Genomic DNA, 20,367 nt, shown 5'->3' with positions numbered 1-20,367 from the left:
CTCATCTGCGTGGGATTGTATAAACTGAAAAGACATAGGAAGCATTTGAGGAAAGGGATGAGAGTATTAGAGTAGGGAAGACCATCTCTCGAGTCATCACAATCATCTGGGAGGTAGCAGAGCATAACTTCAGCCATGCTTCATTTTCCATCACCTAATAAGACATTTGGCCTTTCATGTCTAAACCCTGTAGGTAGTTTTCTCTGTGTGGCTCAATTGTACCTGCATTACCAAAATTGGCACATGCAAGAATTGCTGGCTTTGAAAGACGTAGCCCACTTAGCTGATAAAGGACTACTCCTCATGTCAATTCAGTATACATGCTACTGAAGTGGTATGTGACTGGTTAATGTGTTATTGTTACTCATTCTCTGTGTCTTTTCATAAATCTACAGCCAGTCATCAAAACCTTAATAGCAGTAAAAGATAAAAGATTCTTTTGGGCATTTGCTTCGTATAGAGTATTGCATCTTAGCAGTTAATTTTAAATAAGAAGTATTTTTTTAAATACTAATTATAAATAATGGGAAATTATTTTCCAATGTGTTTTTTATTTCATGCCTTTAAATGTATTCTAAAAAACAGTGGGACATTTGGCCCAAAATTCAGTAGACACTATGTTGTGTTCTCATGGAAACATCTGATTAGCAACATGGAGCTAACAGTTTAAGTCAAACTCAATAATACATTTGAATGTGATTAGTAAGTAACATAAACATCCAGAAAGGTGCTACAGGACTATATGCTTACCTGTTTAATGGCATAATTGCATTATTTCCTTATTCTTTTCCTTTATGTAAACACCAGAACTTGTGAATGACAGCAAATCATCTGGTACAGCTCTGTATGACTTACCTTGTACTACTGAGAACACTGTATATTGGATTTGTGAGAAATTTATTTTAGTTTCATTGCACTGTCCTTTGGCCTGTTGTAGGCAGCCCAGGGGCTTGCTGGATGACACATAACAGGCATCTGTGCTTTTTCCAGGTGTGGGCACTCCCCCGTGTACCGCTGCCGGGAGATGTCAGGCCGGGCCCTCGTTCCCTTCGTTATGGCCAACGAGGTTCCGCACACGCTGCTGGCCCTGCTGCGGGGACTCCCAGACTCTGCCACTCATGGCATGCGACAGAACAGTGTTCATGGAACCCTACTGCAAGTGAGCTCGGGGGGCTTGTTTTGCATTGATTTGTTTCTGTTATGTGGGGGGTTTTAAATTTTGTTTTTACTGTATGGGTTTTTAAAAGAGTTTTTGGTCATACTTGACAGCCAGATAACATACCATGAGTTGTGCTTAACATTCACACGTTGTCAAAACATACATGAAGACTGCTTTTGAGTTTATTCTGTCAGATGATAAATGCGGAATGCACAATTCAGCTGTCATTTGAAGGCAGTAAGCTGTAAGTAGTAACATTTGCATTTCATATAATGTTTCATCTCCAGAGATTAAAGTGCTTTAAGAGCAAATATTCCTATCTGAATGTATTTACAGAGAGATTTGTGTGACTTGCCCAAAATGACTGAGCAAATCTGAGGCAAAGCTGAACTCCATGCACCAATAGCATCGTGTATATATTCAGACTTGCTACTGACCCACATAATTATTTATTACTTCATTTGCTTTTCCTGCTATACCAACAGCTTCCTGTCAGTTTGCTGTACAAGTTGTGGTAAGCTTTATACTGTTGTCTTCTGGAAACATTCTGGAGAACAGCTCACTTATCAGAAATTTCTTCATTCTCCATCTGTCATTCCCCTGGTTTATGGCAGTCAGTTCACTGTGTTTCATTTTTAAGCTATCATGGTAATAAGTTACTGATTTTTATTGCCAGTTTTTCAACAACAAGCAACCCTCCAACAAAGCTATATTGTATACGATCAGCTCTGTTGGTCTGTCTGAGTTGGCAAGCTTTCTAGGGACATGTTCCCACTGTAAGCTGTGTGCTGGGGTGTGTATGGTTGTTTTGATTTGGTTCTTAATTGTATCTTTTCAGGCATATTATTTCCCTTTAAAATCAAGACTTTCAGGAAATCTAGGAAATGAGTGAAGTCCCTCTAGGGCTGTTAATGTCAACTTTACATATAAAGGGTTTCAGGCAGTTGAATCGGGATTTGAATGATAGTTGGTCACAGTAAAGGGTTGTGCAGGGTATGGGATGGGCTCCTGCTCTGGAAAGCAGTGATTGCACCTGATACATGCAAGGGATACATGCTGTGTCTGTGTGGGAAGGGGGAGATTGTCACCCTCATAGTTAGCTGGCAGCCCTGCTGTGTCACAGCTCCTGAAGTGTCAAGAAGAGAGGGTTGTTCCAACAGTGAGAATGAAATGCTTGCTCAGTCCAAAATGATTATAACTCTACTCATGAGGGTGTGGACTGGCAGTAGTGTATAGAGTTAATTGCCTTCTTTTCAGTTACCTGGGAAAAAAAGATAATAAAAATAATAATAATGGAGGGTGGATATGAAAGAGCCCAAAGGATGATCTAGTTTTTTAATATGTATTGCTAACATGATCTTATGCATAGATGTAGGGAGCTTTCCACACCTATGAGGTGGGAGATATTCCCAGAGCTTTAACCTGATTTTTCATGGGTTTTGATCAGTTACTAGGAGCTGCTACTTCAATTTGTACTGTGCAAGGCGAGACCATGGTGTCAGAGAATGATATTCTTCCAGAAAATGTCAGTTATACCATAACAGTTCAGTGGTTTGGTTTCTCACATTTGTGTTGGGATTTGCTGTTATCGCTTATGAATCAAGGATACTCAAAATATTTATTTAATTCTTAATTTAATTTAGTGTATGGCTGACATGTATGACAACTCTCTGTTGCTAATTTAAGATAAAAAACATTCAGAAGAAATACTTCATGATGGTAAAGATGTGCAAAAAATGGAGGCAAGTCAGTGGTGCTTGTTGTAGCTCCAAATTACCAGTGCAAGGTAGTTCAACCTGTAGTTAGCTTGCACCTCTGTTAGGCAGTACAAAGAGGAAAGTATTGTGGCATTTTAGGGGTTGCTGGATGCTTGGTTTCAGTTTTCTTTTTATCGGTGTTAATTGGGACTTGCAAATCTGGTGGTAAGGCTTATTGAAATGTAGAAATATGTTATGGGGACTATTGGTTAAAGCACTATTTCTCAGAAGGCTTTCTTGAAGAGATGATCTGGAAGTCTTCAAAATTGTTTGCACTGCTTTTCCATGACACAGTGGAGGATTTATCATCTTCCTTGATATAAAACCAAGACAAAAATCTCTACTGAAAAGAGCAAGTCTGTACAAAACTCAATAAAATACACATTTTTCCAGCAATACAAGGCCAATACCTTATGAAAATGGAATTGAGTAATTTGATTTGTTCAGTCACATGAGAAGCTACTAGGTTCATTGCTTGAGTTTTTTATTCCAGTGTTCATATACTGTCAAGTTCTGAAAAGGAAGGCTGGAATGATTCAGAATTAGTTGGCAGTGCCAGATGTAAATTGTGAAGGTATATTTCAGTTATGTTTCAGAGTTATGTAATTTATAGAAAGATCATTCAAAAACAGTTCAGCATTAGTGCTTGTCCAGACATGGCTTGTTTTCAAAATGCCAAGATTGCCAAGAAGTGCTTTTTGACAGTGGATGTGGATGTAGATGTGTTGTGTTTAACTTAAGACCTCTGCATTATGTGAAAACATGTCTTTTTCTCCATGGTGTTTTAACTGTGGCTCAGTTTGCATAGGAATATGAATGTCCATGAGGATAAAATAATGTTACGCTTTACAGGTTTTACAGAATAATTATTTTCAAGAATTATGTAAGGGGGATGCTGCTGTTCTGTAACACTTGGGGAGCTGGTTATATTCTTCAAGAAGCAGTTCTGCATCATTAGCAAATGCACTGACTTGAATAAGGCAACCAAAAAATCTTTTCTATGCTTAATGTTTCCTTTATGAGTACAGTTTCTGCTTTGCTCCATAAACCAAGTTGGCACGGGTTGGGGGAAGGAAATAAAGTTTCTAATTCACAAGAAAATGCAGACATTTTGTACTAGCTTTCTTGAATAGTGAAATATTTCTGGCTTGTTTTCTTTTTAAGATATAGGCTTTTTAGCTAATCAGCTGAAAGGAGGAGCTTATCCAGTGCTTTATGTAGGGACTTCTGGAAGAGTATCAAAATTTGACTAGGGAAGCCTTTATGTTTGTGAATCTTTGACTTGTAGCAGTTGCCAAGGAACTTACAAATATTTGGGAAGTTTGTGAGGTTTCCTTATCAGAGGATCAGATGTTCTTTTAACCTTCTGCCTCTTTTGGATTGGAATTTCTGTGGTATATATTCCATCTTTCCAGAAAAATTGAGAAATTCAGAATGAGCTAGGCAAGGCTGCCTTCTACTTTCACATCCTCAATCAGTCATTCCTTGGGTGTGATTGAGTTCCAAAAGAGCTCCTCTCCTTGTTTCCTCTGCTGCTTTTAGCAGGGAGTTGTCATCAGTGGTCGCTTGGAGGCCTCTGGGTTGCTTACATGGTGCTGTGTTGGTCACCCAGCAGCTGCCAGGGTGGATGAAGCCCCCCATGAGGAGCAGGGCCTGGTGACACAAAGCTATTTCCAGCTGTCTGTGGAAGCCCTTGTCCACTTGTTCTGCCTGGTTTGGCAGCTTGTAGCAGACACCTCCCTGCAGTGTCACCCACACTTCACTTCTTAGCTGTAAGCTCCCAGCTGGCTTATCATCCACCCCCAGGCAAAAAGCTTTGTGCATTCCAGTTGTTCTGCCACAGAGAGGTCAACCCCCATCTTCTCATCTTCCCTAAAGGACCTGTATCCCTCCATTGCATTACCCCAAACATGTCAGCTATTGTATCTTGCCTCTGTGATCCCAGCAAGATCACAGGCTGCAGCTGCACATGGGCCTTTTAATTCCTCTAATTCTTTAAACCCTTCCTTTGGGTGCTTCGAAATGAAGAAAAGTTACAGGGACCCTATAAAGATTTGTCCAGAAAACAAGGCAGCACTTTTAATTCATCTCCTTGTGGGTTATTTGTGATGATTAAAAAACCCTCCCAAATGCATAAACTTTCAGATTGGTTTGCCAGGGAAAGCAGATGTTAGACTTCAGCTTTTGTTTTTTTCTTGAGAGCATCAGTTAACATGATTGATGCTGGATTTCAAAGCCTGTGTGATGTTCATAGATGGAGAATCCAGTTGTTTTTAGTACAGTGGAATAGCAATACTATGACTGGAGATTTCAGTCACAGTTCTGCACTCATTAGTTTCCAGAAATCTTTTTCACATTTGTATACTGGAAAAATCTGTACTCCAGTGAGAGTGTATATACCCTTACATGCTGTTCATATCAAGAAGAATCCATTGGGCAGCTGCCATTAATCATGAGCAGACGTAATTACTGTTAAGGTTTATTTGTTTTTCAAATGAATGAATCTGCACATCAATTGACTCATTATCTTGTGTTTTATCAGTTTGATCTTCACATTCACTTTGGCAAGCCTACAGTTACATATTTTCAGAGCACAGGGGGTTAGGTCAATGAAAGTTATTAAAAGAGACATTGTATTTTCATTAACTTGTCTGTGCCTTGTTCTGAAATGTTGAAGGTGCTGTCTTACTTTCTACATGCTGACAGTGTCTAGTTTGAGATGGGATAGAAACCAGTACAAAAATGTTTGCTTCTCTTATTTGGCCATTCTATTTGAAGAGCTTTTTGCATTCTCTTTGGCATTTATTAAGCATGAATTAGGAGGAAGGGGGATTCAGTGACTTCTCCCTGATCACTTGCTGCTTATATATGGAGCGTACTACATGACTTTGTCTGTGTGCCTCCATTTGCTGCCTCCACCAGGAGATGGATTGCATGGTCCAAAACAAAGCTTTTGTTAGGAATTCCCAGCTGCACATATCATTAAAAAGCAGTTTCTGTCTTGAATCTGCATTGGTCATGATGAGTATTTTCATTTTTGGTGGTACTTTGTACAAGCAATCAAACAACTACATAAAATAAAATTTAAAAAAAATCCTCTGCTGTTCTGGCATGTTCTTGCAGATGGATTCTTCCTGTTGTGACTGGTTTTGGTCACTGCTGTAACTCAAAGTTCTGCTTTGAGTTACAGCAGTGACCAAAGCAGAAATTCTGCTTGCTCTGCTGGGGTCTCTAGGAACCTTCTGTCTGTCCCCCATCTTCTCATCTGAGGCCTGGCTGGTAGCTTCTCTCCTTCTCTTTACTGCCATCTTCCCACTTATTCCTGTTACTTTGTCACTCCTACTGATTTATCCCGAGATTTGTTTCCCAAGCATATGCCAATGTTTGGCATTGCGAGAGAAAAACTGTATTTCTTCTGGGGATCTGTTCTTAAAGATGTACAAAGTGTAACTGGCAGATGAAATGGAGAATTTGTTATGCTTTGGTGCAGGGTTAAAACTTGATGAAGATAAAAATGGAAAATCACTTACTTAATGTTGCTTTGAGTTTCAGCAATCAGCAGTCATTTGCTCTTCACAAATTGTTATGGTTAATATTCAAACTTCCTCCAAACTTAATTTTTATCCACAAAATTCTGTGGTGTTAGAGCAGCCAGCTGGTTCAAAGAATTGTGGTTTTGTGTGGGGTTGATTTTTCCTTGTTTGTTTGTTTCTTGTGATCACTAATTCAAACAGTTCTGTTGGGCGTATGAATGCAATGTCTCGTGCAAGGAATGCTGTTTTGAGATTTTGAACCTTTTTTGTTTAGTTTTTGAAACAAGCAACATTTGCATCTCAAATCTGAAGAACAGAATGAGTCACATTGACTCAGTTGCATGTGACAGAAATTAGACTTATAGGAGATATTGGGCTTCATAACTCTTTACAGTATTTAACATTCATTGTAAAAATTAAACTTCCTGCTGACTTCATTAGGTCAAGAAGTTAGCAGTTACTTTTCAGGGAATTAGCAGCATGTTATAGAACTAGACCCATCTCTCTGAAAATTCTTTAAAATGAAAGAATCTAGAGCCCTTGCATTAAAAGATAATGATATGATTAAAACAGTTTCATGGTTGCATAGTAGGTTTTTCTGTACGTGGCTTTTATCGTAGAATAATGGAATTGCTTGGATTGGAAGAGGCTTTAAAGATCAGGTTCCAACCCCCCAGCCCTGGGTAGGGACACCTTCTCCTACACCAGGTTGCTCAGAGACCCATCTAGCCTGGCCTTGAATACTATGAAAGTCGTGTGCAATGGTAGAACTTTAAATTATGTGTATCAACTCTTTGGGTATGCTGATTCTTTACATCTTACTGGAGAGCTGGAAGAAGGGATTTAAAGATGAAATAATTGATTTAAAGGATGGTTGGAGACCTCATTGGAGCAGCAAGAAAATCAGGACAAGAACACTACCTTATAACGGCCATACTGGGCCATGTGAAGGTTTGTCTGAGTCAGGGTGCTCCCTCCGGCAAGGACTGATAGCACAAGTCTAGGAAGAAGAGTAAGGCAGATCAAGCAGCTGGAGAAACATCTGCATGTGCTGCCAGCTTCCAGCACTTTTGAGCCAGAGATGTATGGATGTGACTTTTTGGAAGATAAAAATTCAGTACATGGTTGTACTAATGAAAAGCAGCAATTCATGATGAAAACATCAGTATGTTAGGTAGTTTAATTATCTGGCAGAGTTGTATTAAGCCAGGTTGTTGTTGATGAAAGTAGAGTCTGCCTTATGAATGCAGATGCCTGTTTCCTTCCTTTGAGGAGGCGGATTTTAGCTGAAATGGCTCCAAAGGAAGGTATTATCAGCTTTAGGTATTTCAGATTGTGATCACTCTTGTGTTTTATGAGTTTAATGCTTAAATACTTAGAGGACTAAATGCAGTTTAAATAATTTGAAAGTAAAGCAGGGAAGAATGATGCATGAAGGAGAACTCACAAGTAGTCATTGAGCCTGCCTTTTATTGGACTGAATAGGTAATGAAACCCCACAGACTCCAGTGACTAGGGTGTGAGAATATGAGGAGACAAGTCAAATACATTTTGAAGGTTGTTCTTGGGTGCTGGTCCTTGTTACTGGGTAAAAGAGAGAGATGTACTATTTATGAGTTTCACCTAAAAATCCTTTATGTGAATTAGCAGCAGTGTTTTAGTGACTATTTTTTTTTCTTGTTTTGTTTTGAAGACCGAGGATCTGTAGATTCTGAGGGAATGAATGCGGAAGTAGTGTATTGTTTACTTGGCTTTATTCAGTAGCCTAGAAACACTGTCTATGGTGAATTACATTTTATTTGTCTTGGCAGTAAAGTTTGAATTGTAGCAGTTCAGTGTTGGCCTATAAAAACTCAATATAGTAAACAAACCTTACATTGTCTACTGATCAAAGAAATAAACCTGCTAAAATTAAATGTTTTCCAGTGAAACTTCCTTTCAGCTGTTTCTTTTCTAACCTCAATTTTTAATGTTCAAGATAAGCCTTACTTTTAAGATTAGTACAAACAGAAAAGAAATACTGATGTCAAGTTGGAAACATCATTTATATGGAGCTGGCAATAACAGAGCAGTTGTCTCATTTCTTTATGTTGTAAATTTGTATTGACTGTTACACAAGGGTACACTGATATAAGAAGGCAGTGAGCATTTGAGAATGAGATTTGTATCTATGAATGCAACAGAAATGCAGCTGAGTTCCAGGAATGGGAGGAGGCAGCCTCTGAAAGAGAGTAATTGATGAGATTTTGCCAGAGGTTTTCTTTCAGCTGTTTTTTTAATTAAAAAAAAACAAACCGAGAAAAAGACATGTAATTCAGCTGGTTGACTGGACAGCCCTGCTAGTTGTACATTGCTTGGAAGTTGCTTTAACTGTAATTAGTAATGCTCCCAAGTATTGTCTCTGACTTCCTAAGACATGTCACCACTTTTCTAAAGGATGTAGATGTACACAGCTCTTACAACTCTATTGGGTCTCTTCAGTTTCTTCAAAATTATTGACTTCCTTCCTACAGCAGCTAAGGATATGCAAAGATGTTGTTGTAAACCTAGTGGACAGACTTCTTTCTAGTGAAAAAAAAAGAAAAAAGGCCTGGTTTAGTACAGAATAAGAAACTTTCATCAGTCAGTGAAAACAACTACTGTTTTGATTGAGAGGTAACTATAATAATGGTTACTCTGGGTTGTGCCAGGGAGAGCATGTCAGTTGCCCTCTCTGTGCAGAGAGAGAGATGCCTTGATGGATGCACTGCTTCCCTCTCTCCCATACCCTAGGTTTTGACACTTGTTACTCTGATTATGGTAAGTGGTTGCTTTGCAAATGTTTTGGCCCTCCTGTTCTAGTGCACCTAGTTCCACTCCTTTATGAATAACAGCTCCTGCAACCTTGCTAGCAGAAGTTTTGGGTGCCTGTGTGTGTGTGGCCATTTGGGTACGCTGTCTGGTGTTGAGTTACAGCCATCCATGCATCCATATGACCTGGCATCACTAGTTGTGTTTCTGGATAATTGTTAAATGACTGAAAACACTATCTGTGAATGTGGTTATATAAAACAACTTTGATTAGGTGTTAACAAAGAGAAATCCTCTTTATAGGTACAGTTTTTGCAGTGGATACATTATTTTGTCTTTAAATGATAGACATGAAAAACAACTTTCAGCACAGTGTTTTACTTTTCATTACTGAAGTCTTCCTGAAGAGAGTTGAACTATTCTAGGCACTGGCTGAGTAATTTGATTTAGACCTCCCAGAACAACAATTGAACTGTTGTGAAGTCTGAATTTTTAAGTGTTCCATTCTGTGCATATTTCTTGCACCTGTTTTGTATTATGAATCTTTAAGTATCCCTCATGATTAGTCAGGAAAGCAATCCTATCACTCTGTCACTGGCAGAGGATGTTTTTACAGTTGGGAAGGGAAAAGCTGAAACTTGTAAAGCTTACTGAAGATATAATATTCTCTTAGGTGGTGCAGTGGATGAATTTAGTACTCCATGGAGTTCATTTTTCATCTCCAAAAACATGTTTTCCATCCAACCCTCAGAGGATTTTTTTCCCTTGCTTTTGATCTAGGAACCATGTCTTTAAAACTTCCAGAGCCAAACGAAAGACAATCCTGAATACACTTTATGGATATACTTTTAAAAATACCCATCCATGATAAGTGGTGACTGCTTGAGGATGTATGTAAAATTCTTACCTACAGTGAGGCCTTTTTACTATATTCTGTGTTTTCAGAAGTTCAGGCTATAGTGAGAAATAGGGGAAGGTGTCTTCTATGTTTTTTGGAAATTCTCTCGGCCTTTTTACAAAAGAGAAGAATATTCTCCATGAACAGAAGAGAAAGCTGGGAAAATGGGCTTTCAAAAGAATGCTGAGTGGGAGAACCGAATGAAGATGGAAGAATGTTTGTAAGTGGGTAACTACTCAGTAAGGACTCACCAATGTTGAAGACCAGGATGCAAGAATCTTGAATAGTGGAACAAAAAAATTGAAAGGAAGAAAGGAGGAAAAACCTGGAAATCTATGGAAGCGAGACAAAATAAACCAAAATAAGAAGACACTTTTCCAGTGTGTGAAAATAGATATCAAGATTGTTAATGCATCAAATCACATAGTGTGCTTTCTCTGTCTTAACCAATTTAATGCATGTTAATTGCTTTGGTTTTTTAGAATGTTTGTATGTCACAGGCATTTCTTTCAGTAGTGTTTCTTACTACTGCTCTTTCTTGCCTTTATGTATTTAAGTGTTTTTAAATACCAGCATTTTGGAAGTAGTTATTGTTGTGCTAAAATTTTCTAGGAATATTTTTTCACATGGCTGTTTGACTTAAAGTGTGGTTTGTTTTTTTTACTGAGGCTCTAAATGGCTGAATCTGAACTTGAATATACTCTGTAAATGTGTTCCTCCAATGCTGTTTATGCATAGGCCAGAAAAGAAGAGTAAATGGATATCCAGGCGTAGGAAGGGTTGTACAGACATTTCACAGACAAAGAAAGTACATGGGACAGAAAGTTTATGTGGGTGTGTGATTAACAAGGAGAAGCTGTGTTATGGTTGTACCTAGTAGTGGAGAGTTTATTTGGAGGAGTAGGAGTGGTGCCTTCCTTGTAAGGATCTGTCTGCATGTTTTGCTTTTAGGTCAGGGGCAGTGTGAGGAGCAAAGCTCTACTGAAGCTCAGTTTGTTTTCCACTGTCTAGTACACCATGATTCCAGTTCTGGGGCATTTCTGCTAAAACCCTCAACTAAAAGCCAGTGACACTAAACTGGGAGGAGCTGTCAACTCCCTTGAGGACAGAGAGGCCCTGCAGAGAGACCTCAGCAAATTAGAGAGATGGGGAAGCACCAACTCTATGAAGTTTGATAGTGACAAATGCCCAATTCTGCACTTGGGACAGGGCAACCCTGGTTGTGTGTATAGACTGGGAAATAAGAAGTTGGAGAACAGCTCAATGGAAAGGGACCTTGGGACCTTGACTCATATTCTACTTGGTCAATGGCAAGTGGAATTTGAGTCAGCAATGCCCTGGCAGCCAGGAGGGCCATCCCAGTCCTGGGGGCATTAGGCACAGCATCACAGCCAGGTAAGGGAGGGGATTGCTCTGCTCTGCTCTGGGGCAGCCTCACCCTGAGTGCTGGGGGCACTTCTGGGTGACACAGTGTAAGAAAGATAGGAAACTCTAAGGGTGTGTCCAGAGGAGGTCCATGAGGTAGATGAAGGGCCTTGAGGTGTTACTATAGGACACGAAACACCACGACGCGGGCTTGCTGTTGCTCCAAGGTAAAAAAGAGAGTTTGTTTTCTGACTCTATATATAGATTTCCAAAAGTGGCAGTGGATTGGAGGGTGAAAGTGCCACCTCTCCAATGACACTGGACAAACCAACAGTCTATCAAATATTTCCTCTTGTATAAAGGAATGCAAAACAATAAGTTATTTACATAAAGTGTGTGAGAAAGTTCGTTACAAGAGTGTAAACATTAGAAAACTTAAAAAATCAGGGTGACATTGAGAGTGGCTGAGGTCACTTGGTCTATTCAGCCTGGAGAAAAGGAGACTGAGAGGAGACCGCATTGCAGTTACAGTTTCCTTGTGAGGGGAAGAGGAGGAGCAGGTGTTGGCCTTTTTACTTGTGTGACCAGGAATCAAGGAAACAGGATGAGGCTGAGTTGGGAAAGGTATCAGGAAAACAGCAGAGAGTGTGGCCAGGCACTGGAACAGACTCCCCAGAGAATCACAGCAGCAGCCTGACAGACTTCAGGAAGCATCTGGACAATGCTCTCAAGCACATGGTGTGACTCTTGGGGATGGTCCTGTGCAAGGCCAGAAGGGGTAGTAATGTGGATTCTTAGCTGGGTGATGAAAAAATGTGGCTTCCAGTGGAGCTGCAGGCAGCTCTTGGACTTGGTATACCCTGCACAGCCTTCCTTAGGTGCTGGAAAAAGTCTAGGTGTGGTCTAACTGCAGAAGAGGGCAAGGGGAGATGCTGAGAGGGTGAGGGCTGCTTCTAAATTTATCACCTGTCAAGATTCCTCCTTTTCTCCACTTCATAAAAGGTGCCAGTTGTCTTTGGATCATCAGAGTCTCCTTGGTATTTGGGAGTGTGGAAACCTCCCCCACAGGTTTAAGGAACCAAATAATTAATAAGGCTTCTGAAGGAATGATAAGCAGCAGGTGCTTCTATTCTGCCCTCCCTAGTTGCTTGTGCCTCTGTTATCTCTGCCCTGTTTCCTCTGGCACCCTCACTATCAACTCTATCCCACCAGCTCTGGTTTCACATGTTTGCTCCTTTTTATCTCTGTTTTGGACCTCATCCTCTTACAGAATAGCTGCTGTTGTGGTATTTTGTTGCTTATTGCACTGGAGTAATTACCATGCTGTCAGAAATGCAGGCCAAATGTATAGAAGTGTAAACTTCAGATTCAGTGCATCTTCACATCTGCAATGAATGCCTCAATCTCTAGTTGGCAGGTAACCTCTGCAGATTGTAATTGTTCATTCTGGCCTGTTTTTATTGTGAAAAATAAGCAATAGTTATTAATTTTTTCCCCCTCAAATACAGAAGTATTTTCAAAGCTGCAGAAATGTCTTTGTGACAGAGGTATATTTTGGGAAAACTTTACATCTTGAAAATTTGATTCATCCTTTTTTGGTGCAAATGCATCAACAACATTAAACCTTCTTTTTCACTTTGAGAAATCACTCATTAATTCAACACTAAAACATCTGACATAACTGGAAGATATCGAGAATTTATAGTTCATACAGAGTTTTACTTGAGTATGGTTGAATTCTCTTAGCACCTTTTCTTCCTTTCACCAGTCCAAATGCATGCATTTGTTTAGCTTTATAATGCTAAATTTATAGTCTTTAAAAGAGAAAATAGTAAGGTAGGAAAAGCCGACTTCTCTCGGTCCCTATGAAACACTTCTATAGCAGACTCACATTTCACAAATTACAAATGCTTGTCTTATATTTGTAAAGTGCAGAACATCTTTCATTTATTCTTCCAAGGTTCTGTCCATCTTGTTTCATTGGTGAAACAAACACTGCTGGCAGATAGAACAGGAAATGTAAAGAGCACAATGTTCACTTTTTTTTTTCCAAGAAAATATAGGTGGAGGCATGCTTGAGTGCATGCTTGATTTTTATACCTATTAAATTATTTTGTGCCATAAGAAATAAGAATAAGGTAGAGCCTTTGCTCTTTGGAATGAAGTCACTTTTGAACCCAAACCAACTCAAGACAAGGAAGAAAGATTAAATCAGGTTGTCAGTATGTTATGTGAAACATGCTACATGATTAATACTTTTTAGGTTATTATGTTAATAGAAAAGTTAGAAATATCAGAATAAAAATACGTAAGTGCTCTGGTGATTCTCCTCTTTTCCTATCTAGTGAATACTACCCACTTCCATAAAAAGGCTCTGGAAGATGTAGAGACGGACATAGTAACACTCTAAAAGACTTCACATATACACCCTATTGCCAGATTTTTGGTAGGCTTTGTTATTTCCTGAAGTAGCATATAATAAAAAAAATATGCTCTGTGTGTGTATGCTGTCTTGCAGCCTAAAACTGCAGCCCTTGGAAAATCCTGAAGCATTTCAAAAGGAAGGGACTTGGTGTAATCACCTCGGAGTATCAAGCATCTTCAGTTGTTTGAAGTGAAAAAAAGCTCATGAAAGCCAAAATGAGCTTTTTATGTTTAACTAGTTTTGAAATATGCACAATATGGCCTCTTGTTACTCAGTGATCACTGGTGAGGAAAAAAGTGCTATCTTTCAAACATCACACTGCCTTTACCAATAAAAGGAGAAGATTGTTTTTCCTTAAAAAAATAGGAAGTGTTATTAAAAGTGATAGAGACACAATATTGAAAAAGGAAATAGAACTACAGAGTAGTTCTTCGAATTGTTTAATTTAACAGTTTCTCATTTTTCTGAAAAGCCTTATTGTAGAGAGAAGAAAAAAAATTGCTTAATTTAATCTTTCAGACAGATACATTGAATATATAGCATTGTCATTTAATTCAATTTGACACAAGAGTTAATAGTGCTAATGACATTTGAAGCTGTTTTTAGTCTTGTGTAATGTGGTACTTTGTGAACAGTTGAAGAAGTTAATTTCCTGTAAAGCTGAGTTTTTTGAAGTTCTGTGATCACATGGTCCAGATAAATTATTTGATCCTAAATATTTCTTAAGTCAAGTTGCAAATGTTCCTAAACTGATCATGTCCAGCTCTCAAATTATTTCAGCAGTAACTTGTTGGGTTTTTTCTCTTAGAGTGCAGCTATTAGATTTCCTCAGAAAGCAAGATACTTGCAACAACACAACCTTTAATACTTTCTTTATCAACTCTTTGAGTAGTTGAGTCTTGCTAATGGTTTTCCATCAGCCTTTTCCTTTCAGATGAATTAATGTTCCTTTCACATGTTATCTTTTAATTCAGTTTTATGTCAGTGATATTTATAAAGATTGGATATGACAACAGGAAGAAAGGTTTAGAAGCTGGTAGTCAGTTGTATATTTTTGCATTCAGTCGTGAATGAGGCTTGTAATGGGGTTATCTACGTAAAAAATCCCTGGGGTTTTACACAGACAACTTTTTTGAACAGAATTACACCACCATGATTATGTACCACAAAAAATTCTCAAGGCAGTTGCAGTGCTGCAATTATAGAAGCATAAAGCACTTGGAAGGTGTCCCTGGACAATGCCATTCCATTGCAGTGCAATGAGCAGGAGGTGTTGTCACAGAACTGAATTAGACAAACTTGATTTCTTTAATTAGCCTGGTTTCTTGTGAATAAAGCGGGTTATTTTGGGTGACAAGTATGAAATTTTCACAGTTTGTACAGTAACTAAAAGGTGATAAATTTGAGGATTTTTTTTTTGTTTGTTTCTTTCACAGTTTCTAATGCAAAACTTTCATGCTTAGTATTGCTACTGTATTGTAAACAATGCTGTCTGTAAGGCAGTCTCTTCATGGAGAGTACTTTATGTAGTTAAAACTCTAATGTCACCAATAAGTATTTTATTTTTACCTTTTAACTTGTTCAGCAAAGAGCTTTTACTTTGTTGTTATCTGTAACTAGAGGAGAACTCCTCCTCCTTAGCATCAAGTAAATAAATTTATAAATAGGTGGGCTCCCCTTTTGCAGCTGGCTGATAATTTTTAATACATTATAAAGCCATCAAGACTGATCAAGTGCACAGAAAATGCATAATGGTGTTTGGAGAGGGGAAGAAGCAGCTTGGTTTCAAATAAAGTTATTCTGTTTTTCCAAGTGCAGTTAAACCATGGAATTTTGTGGAATTTTAGTAGACTCTTTAACTACCTCTGTGGATTCCTTAATTTCTGACATGTTCTTGCTAGTTAATTTAGTAGTCTTTTTTTGCCAAATTGAAATATTTTTAGTGTTTGAGTTTATATGAAGCAATCATACTTCATACTGTTATATGTGCTTTATTGTAGTTCTAGCTCTGTAGTAATTTTTTCTGCTTAAACAAAAAAAAAAATGCAGCTTGATGGAATAATTCTTCAATATAAGCTGTCAATTCCCAGCATAGTCTGTTGATAACCAGTGGATACTTTGTGATCAGGATTGAGGACAGGATATGGAACAGACACCTCTCTAAAAATGTTGATACGGGAGATGCACACGAGATCTGTGTGCTGAGGAGCCATTCAGTGTGTGGCACCTTTTAGTTGCTTTGTGTCAGAGATGATGAACAAAGTACTGGAAACATGAGTGAGGGTAGCAGGGCTTTCCACTCCTGTTCTGCCAAATTCAGACTGTGAAGTGACTTGAAACCACAAGCTCTCCCTTGATTCTGGTTTAGTTTATCTGAAGGTAGTAAAATAAAGTGTTTAATCTGTTAACTAAAGAAACTGTTGATTTTATTGGATGATTTTGCACTTGCAGCCACTGGTAAAATACAGAAGCGACAGGACATGGCCTGTTGAGTAGTGGGTGGACATGAACACAAGCAGGACCAGATTGGTACTGATTGGAAAGCTATAACACAGTGAAGAACCCATTGAGATACTCTTACCACTTGTGTTTTCTGTTTATTTGAATGAAAAAGGATATGAAGTGTCCTAATAGTCCCTTCCATCGCTGATGCAGGGTGGTTTTCAGCTGCCTTGAGCCAATCTGGCATTTAGTGAAGTGGAAGCCTGCTTGTTCTCAGTCTTGGAGTTTTGAGGCTCTAATGCCAGAGGATTTGTGTAGGCTCGTGCTCTGCAAACAGCCTGTGCACAGCAGTCCACGTACAGCTGATCATCACTAGTCCTCTGGCTGCTGGGTGTTGCAGCTGCCACAGATCAGCTGGTGATCCTCTTGGAGCCATTTTCAGCAAAAACAAATAAGATTTAAACATTTGGGTGATATTTAAATAAATTAAAATATTCCCATTTCAATATCAGGCCTCTGCTAACCTAATTGATGTGACTGAAGGGAATGGGGAGCTTGCTTTCATTAGAAACCTGGGTAGGATGTTTGAAATTGTCAAACTTCAGCAGGATGTTGTGTCAAAAAAGTGGTGGGCATGGTAACATCTGCCACTGGCACCAGTGTGTTCAGAAGGCAACAACCTCTGTGCAGTTCAATATCCAAAGCTGAGTAGAGGGTTAAGTGACTTTAAAAAACTGTTCTTAGACACAATGAGACAGCTGTACTCCTCTGGGATAAAAAAAATCAAAGGCACACATGTGCAAAGCTTGGAGAAGGTGATCTTGAGTAAGGGAAAGTGTTGGAAGAACTTGATTTTCAAAAAAAAATCTTTTCTGACATAAAACTGTTGCTGTTGACATTCCCTTATGTCAAAAACATCAATTGCCTGCAAGTGGAAGAGAGAAGGGGAAAGAATAACAATAAAGAATAGATCTTTCTGACTCTCTGAAGAGAAGACCCCCAGGAAATTTCATAATTTTGTTTTGGATATTGTCTGTTACTGTTGAATTCACAAAGTCAGTGTTCATCTGCTGTGGTGCTGCTGATTGTAAAATGAGCATGGTCTTCCTAGAGCTTAGAAAATGTTTGATAGCTTTGAGTTTGGCACTTGCTGCAATAGCGTAGGATGCTTGTTTGTCTGGGAAAAAAAATCCACAAGGCGATGAAGCATTGTCACTAATTAAAATCAGAAGGAATACTTGAGCTGTTTGGGGGAGATGTAATCAGCTGACTAGTGAGATTAAACTTTGGGAACAAAAGGCAAATACATTGCAGGTAGAATTCCAAATGTTCAAAGCGGAGATGAAAAATTCATTAATGTTGCTCTCTGATTATGCAGTTAGCCCTTTCCTTGCCCTTAAGTTTACCTTGGCTGGGGCACTTGCAGTTAAATGGCACTCTGGAAATTACTGGAAAACATTAACATTAACTTGTTATTGTAAGCTGACATCATGCTGAGCCTGATGGGAAGTGAAAATTTATAAATAGCTTGTCCATATGTGTAAGGCAAAAATCTGCTGATCTTCAGCAGTAGCATGATTCATGTATTTGCTGTAGTTTAAACTTCATTGTGAGTTTTCTATGTTTCTATGAATTTTGTAGTTTCAAAAACTTCAGGAAAATCAGTGGTCTAAAACTGACAACTCTGAGGAAATTCTGTTGATATTTTTGGTGCAGTTTGGTGCAGTACACTCTATATCGTACTGACAACTGACACTTAGGTATTCTTCCCTCTGTGTTTTCTGAAGAGCAAAGTGCTTCCAAAAAAGTATACTTAAAACATAGTTTTGGCATTTTTTTCTCCTCCCATAAATTCTCATGCACATGCTCACTATCTATGAACTGGAACTTACATGATCTGAATTGTCTGTCTCTGAGATGCATCCTTTGTGTTTTTCAAATAAATAACTTAATCTCTGTTTCCTTGCCTACAAGACTTTATTCTAAAATATTTTATAATATGGTAGAGGGGAGTCATATTGAGAAACAATATGTGATTACATAAGTAAAAGCTTTATTTCTACATCATTGATGGAAAATAAGTAAAGAGATTATGTGTATTTCAGGGAGGCAATCCTCTTTCCTCTCAGATGATCTTTCTTGTTGGAAAGTGACTGTGTCCACATACACCTGGGCTGAACAGTGCTGCCTTGTAGTCCAATGAGACTGAAAATACAGGAGGGCTGTTTTGAGGATTGTCTTTTTTCTCACATGTTACAGCTAAGTGGGATCCTCTCATACAAAATAATTTCTAGATGTTACTGTCATAAAAGAAGAAAAAAGAAAAAGAGTTTGCATTAAATGCACCTTCCTTTTTCCAGTTTTCTTATGTATTACCCTTCTAAAGCTGAACTCATTATTAATGTTTATGCTTGGAATTCAATTTAACTTATCTGCAAGTTAAGCCCACCCATCAGCTATGCTGTCTAGACATAACGTTACTTTTATTGCATGTTTCAGTTGTATGTTCCCTTTTATAGGGATAGTTTTGACAGAGGAAAATTCTTGTGAGCTTTACTTGCATTCAGCTGTGTTGCTGTGTGTCAGAGGAGTTTGGCATTTGAGCTGGGGGTCTGGGCACCAACATGGATGGTGTTTGATGGATCTGCATAGCCGTAGCCCCCGATGTCCCCCTTGTTACCTGCATCGATCTGGGTGGGGGTTTTCCTTAAGGGAGGAACATTTGCCCTATTGTTCGCACTCAGAGGTGCAGTAATCTCTGCCATGGAAGAGCAATCAATCTTACCTAAGTTCAGCAGGCTTTGAAATGTTGGCTTAGAGTTCAAACAAAAGAGTGTAGTTGCTAATATTGAGTTCCTCAGATGCAAAAGGAGCCATTAATGGTGACAAAATTCTTGTAAATAAGTAGCAATGGAAGTTGATCCTCATGCACAGAGACATGTACGGTCACAGGTTATGACCGACAATGTATGAATGGGGAAAAGCTTTCAGAAGTTGTAACACAACCTTAAAAGACATCAACTCTTTTTTTTTATTTTATTGCTATGGTTATAGTGAGCTGTACTGGGACTTCTCATGTGTCAAATTATTCCCTAGACTTTAAAAATACTGAATATTTTTCTTCCATTAGAGAGAGACCCTTATATCTATATTTTCTCCTCTGTAAGTTTAAAATCATTAGTTGAGAGAAGCAGATAATTTTTTGGTAGCTGCAAGCTTTACTTCACTTTATTTTATAATGTGGATTTGGGAACTAAAAGCATCAAATTGATTTAACTTATTTCTAATTATTTTCTCAGCTTGTGTGTTAGTGCAGACATTCCTGAGGCAGAAGATCACCTCTGCTGAAACCAGCAGAGCTGCGGGGTCAAGTGGCAGTGTACTTCTGAGCATTCTGGATAAACATGTTCATACTGTGTCTCTTACCATGTCAGCTTCTTTGTATCAGTGGGGTAGCTGACAATATTCCTCCTAATTGTAAATATCCCTCAGTAAACAGGAATGTGTGCCTTGGTCTTTTATTTGCATTTGTTTGCTTCATGTGGGTATGTATGTACAAGAGAGCTGTTACAAAGACATAGCCTGGGAAAAAAGAATTTCAAATTGTTTCACTGCCACCCTTCCAAAAAAAGGAAGAGGGAAAAGAAAGCTGGAGTGTGTATGTGTGTAGCTTTGTATTCTTTGAGGTAGCTGGATTAAGACAATGATGGGTTGATTTTTAGGGTGACAGAGTACAGATTTGGAAAAAGAGGCTTCACTGACTTCATTGTATCCTTCCTGCTGTTCTGATCAGAAATGCAGGCTGAGGACAATTCTAAACTGCTCCCACCAGCCTGTTTTGTTCATTTCTCTAGACTTGCAGGTTTTAGTTACATATTGTGGGAAGGTAATAGGGGTGTTTGCAGAGTGGAAATGCCCCAGCTCCACAGTAGCCCCTTTCATCTCTGGTCAGGCTGGCTGCTTAGGAGGATGTGTGTGAGACCTACTCAGGTTTGCCT

General features: G+C 38.8%; 1 protein-coding gene across 1 annotated transcript in view; it reads left to right on the top strand.

The window, feature by feature from the left end:
* Nucleotides 1-20,367, top strand: part of THADA (THADA armadillo repeat containing) — a 154,502-nt gene that overhangs the window by 63,167 nt on the left and 70,968 nt on the right. Inside the window, exon 29 of the mRNA XM_041413628.1 lies at nt 991-1,159. Within this exon, the coding sequence (XP_041269562.1) occupies nt 991-1,159 (169 nt within the window). The remainder of the gene's footprint in view (nt 1-990; nt 1,160-20,367) is intronic.

The sequence above is a fragment of the Onychostruthus taczanowskii genome, unplaced genomic scaffold, assembly GCF_017590055.1.
Source record: "Onychostruthus taczanowskii isolate IOZ18803 unplaced genomic scaffold, ASM1759005v1 scaffold42, whole genome shotgun sequence".
Taxonomy (NCBI): domain Eukaryota; kingdom Metazoa; phylum Chordata; class Aves; order Passeriformes; family Passeridae; genus Onychostruthus; species Onychostruthus taczanowskii.
This window is presented reverse-complemented; position numbering and strand designations above follow the sequence as displayed.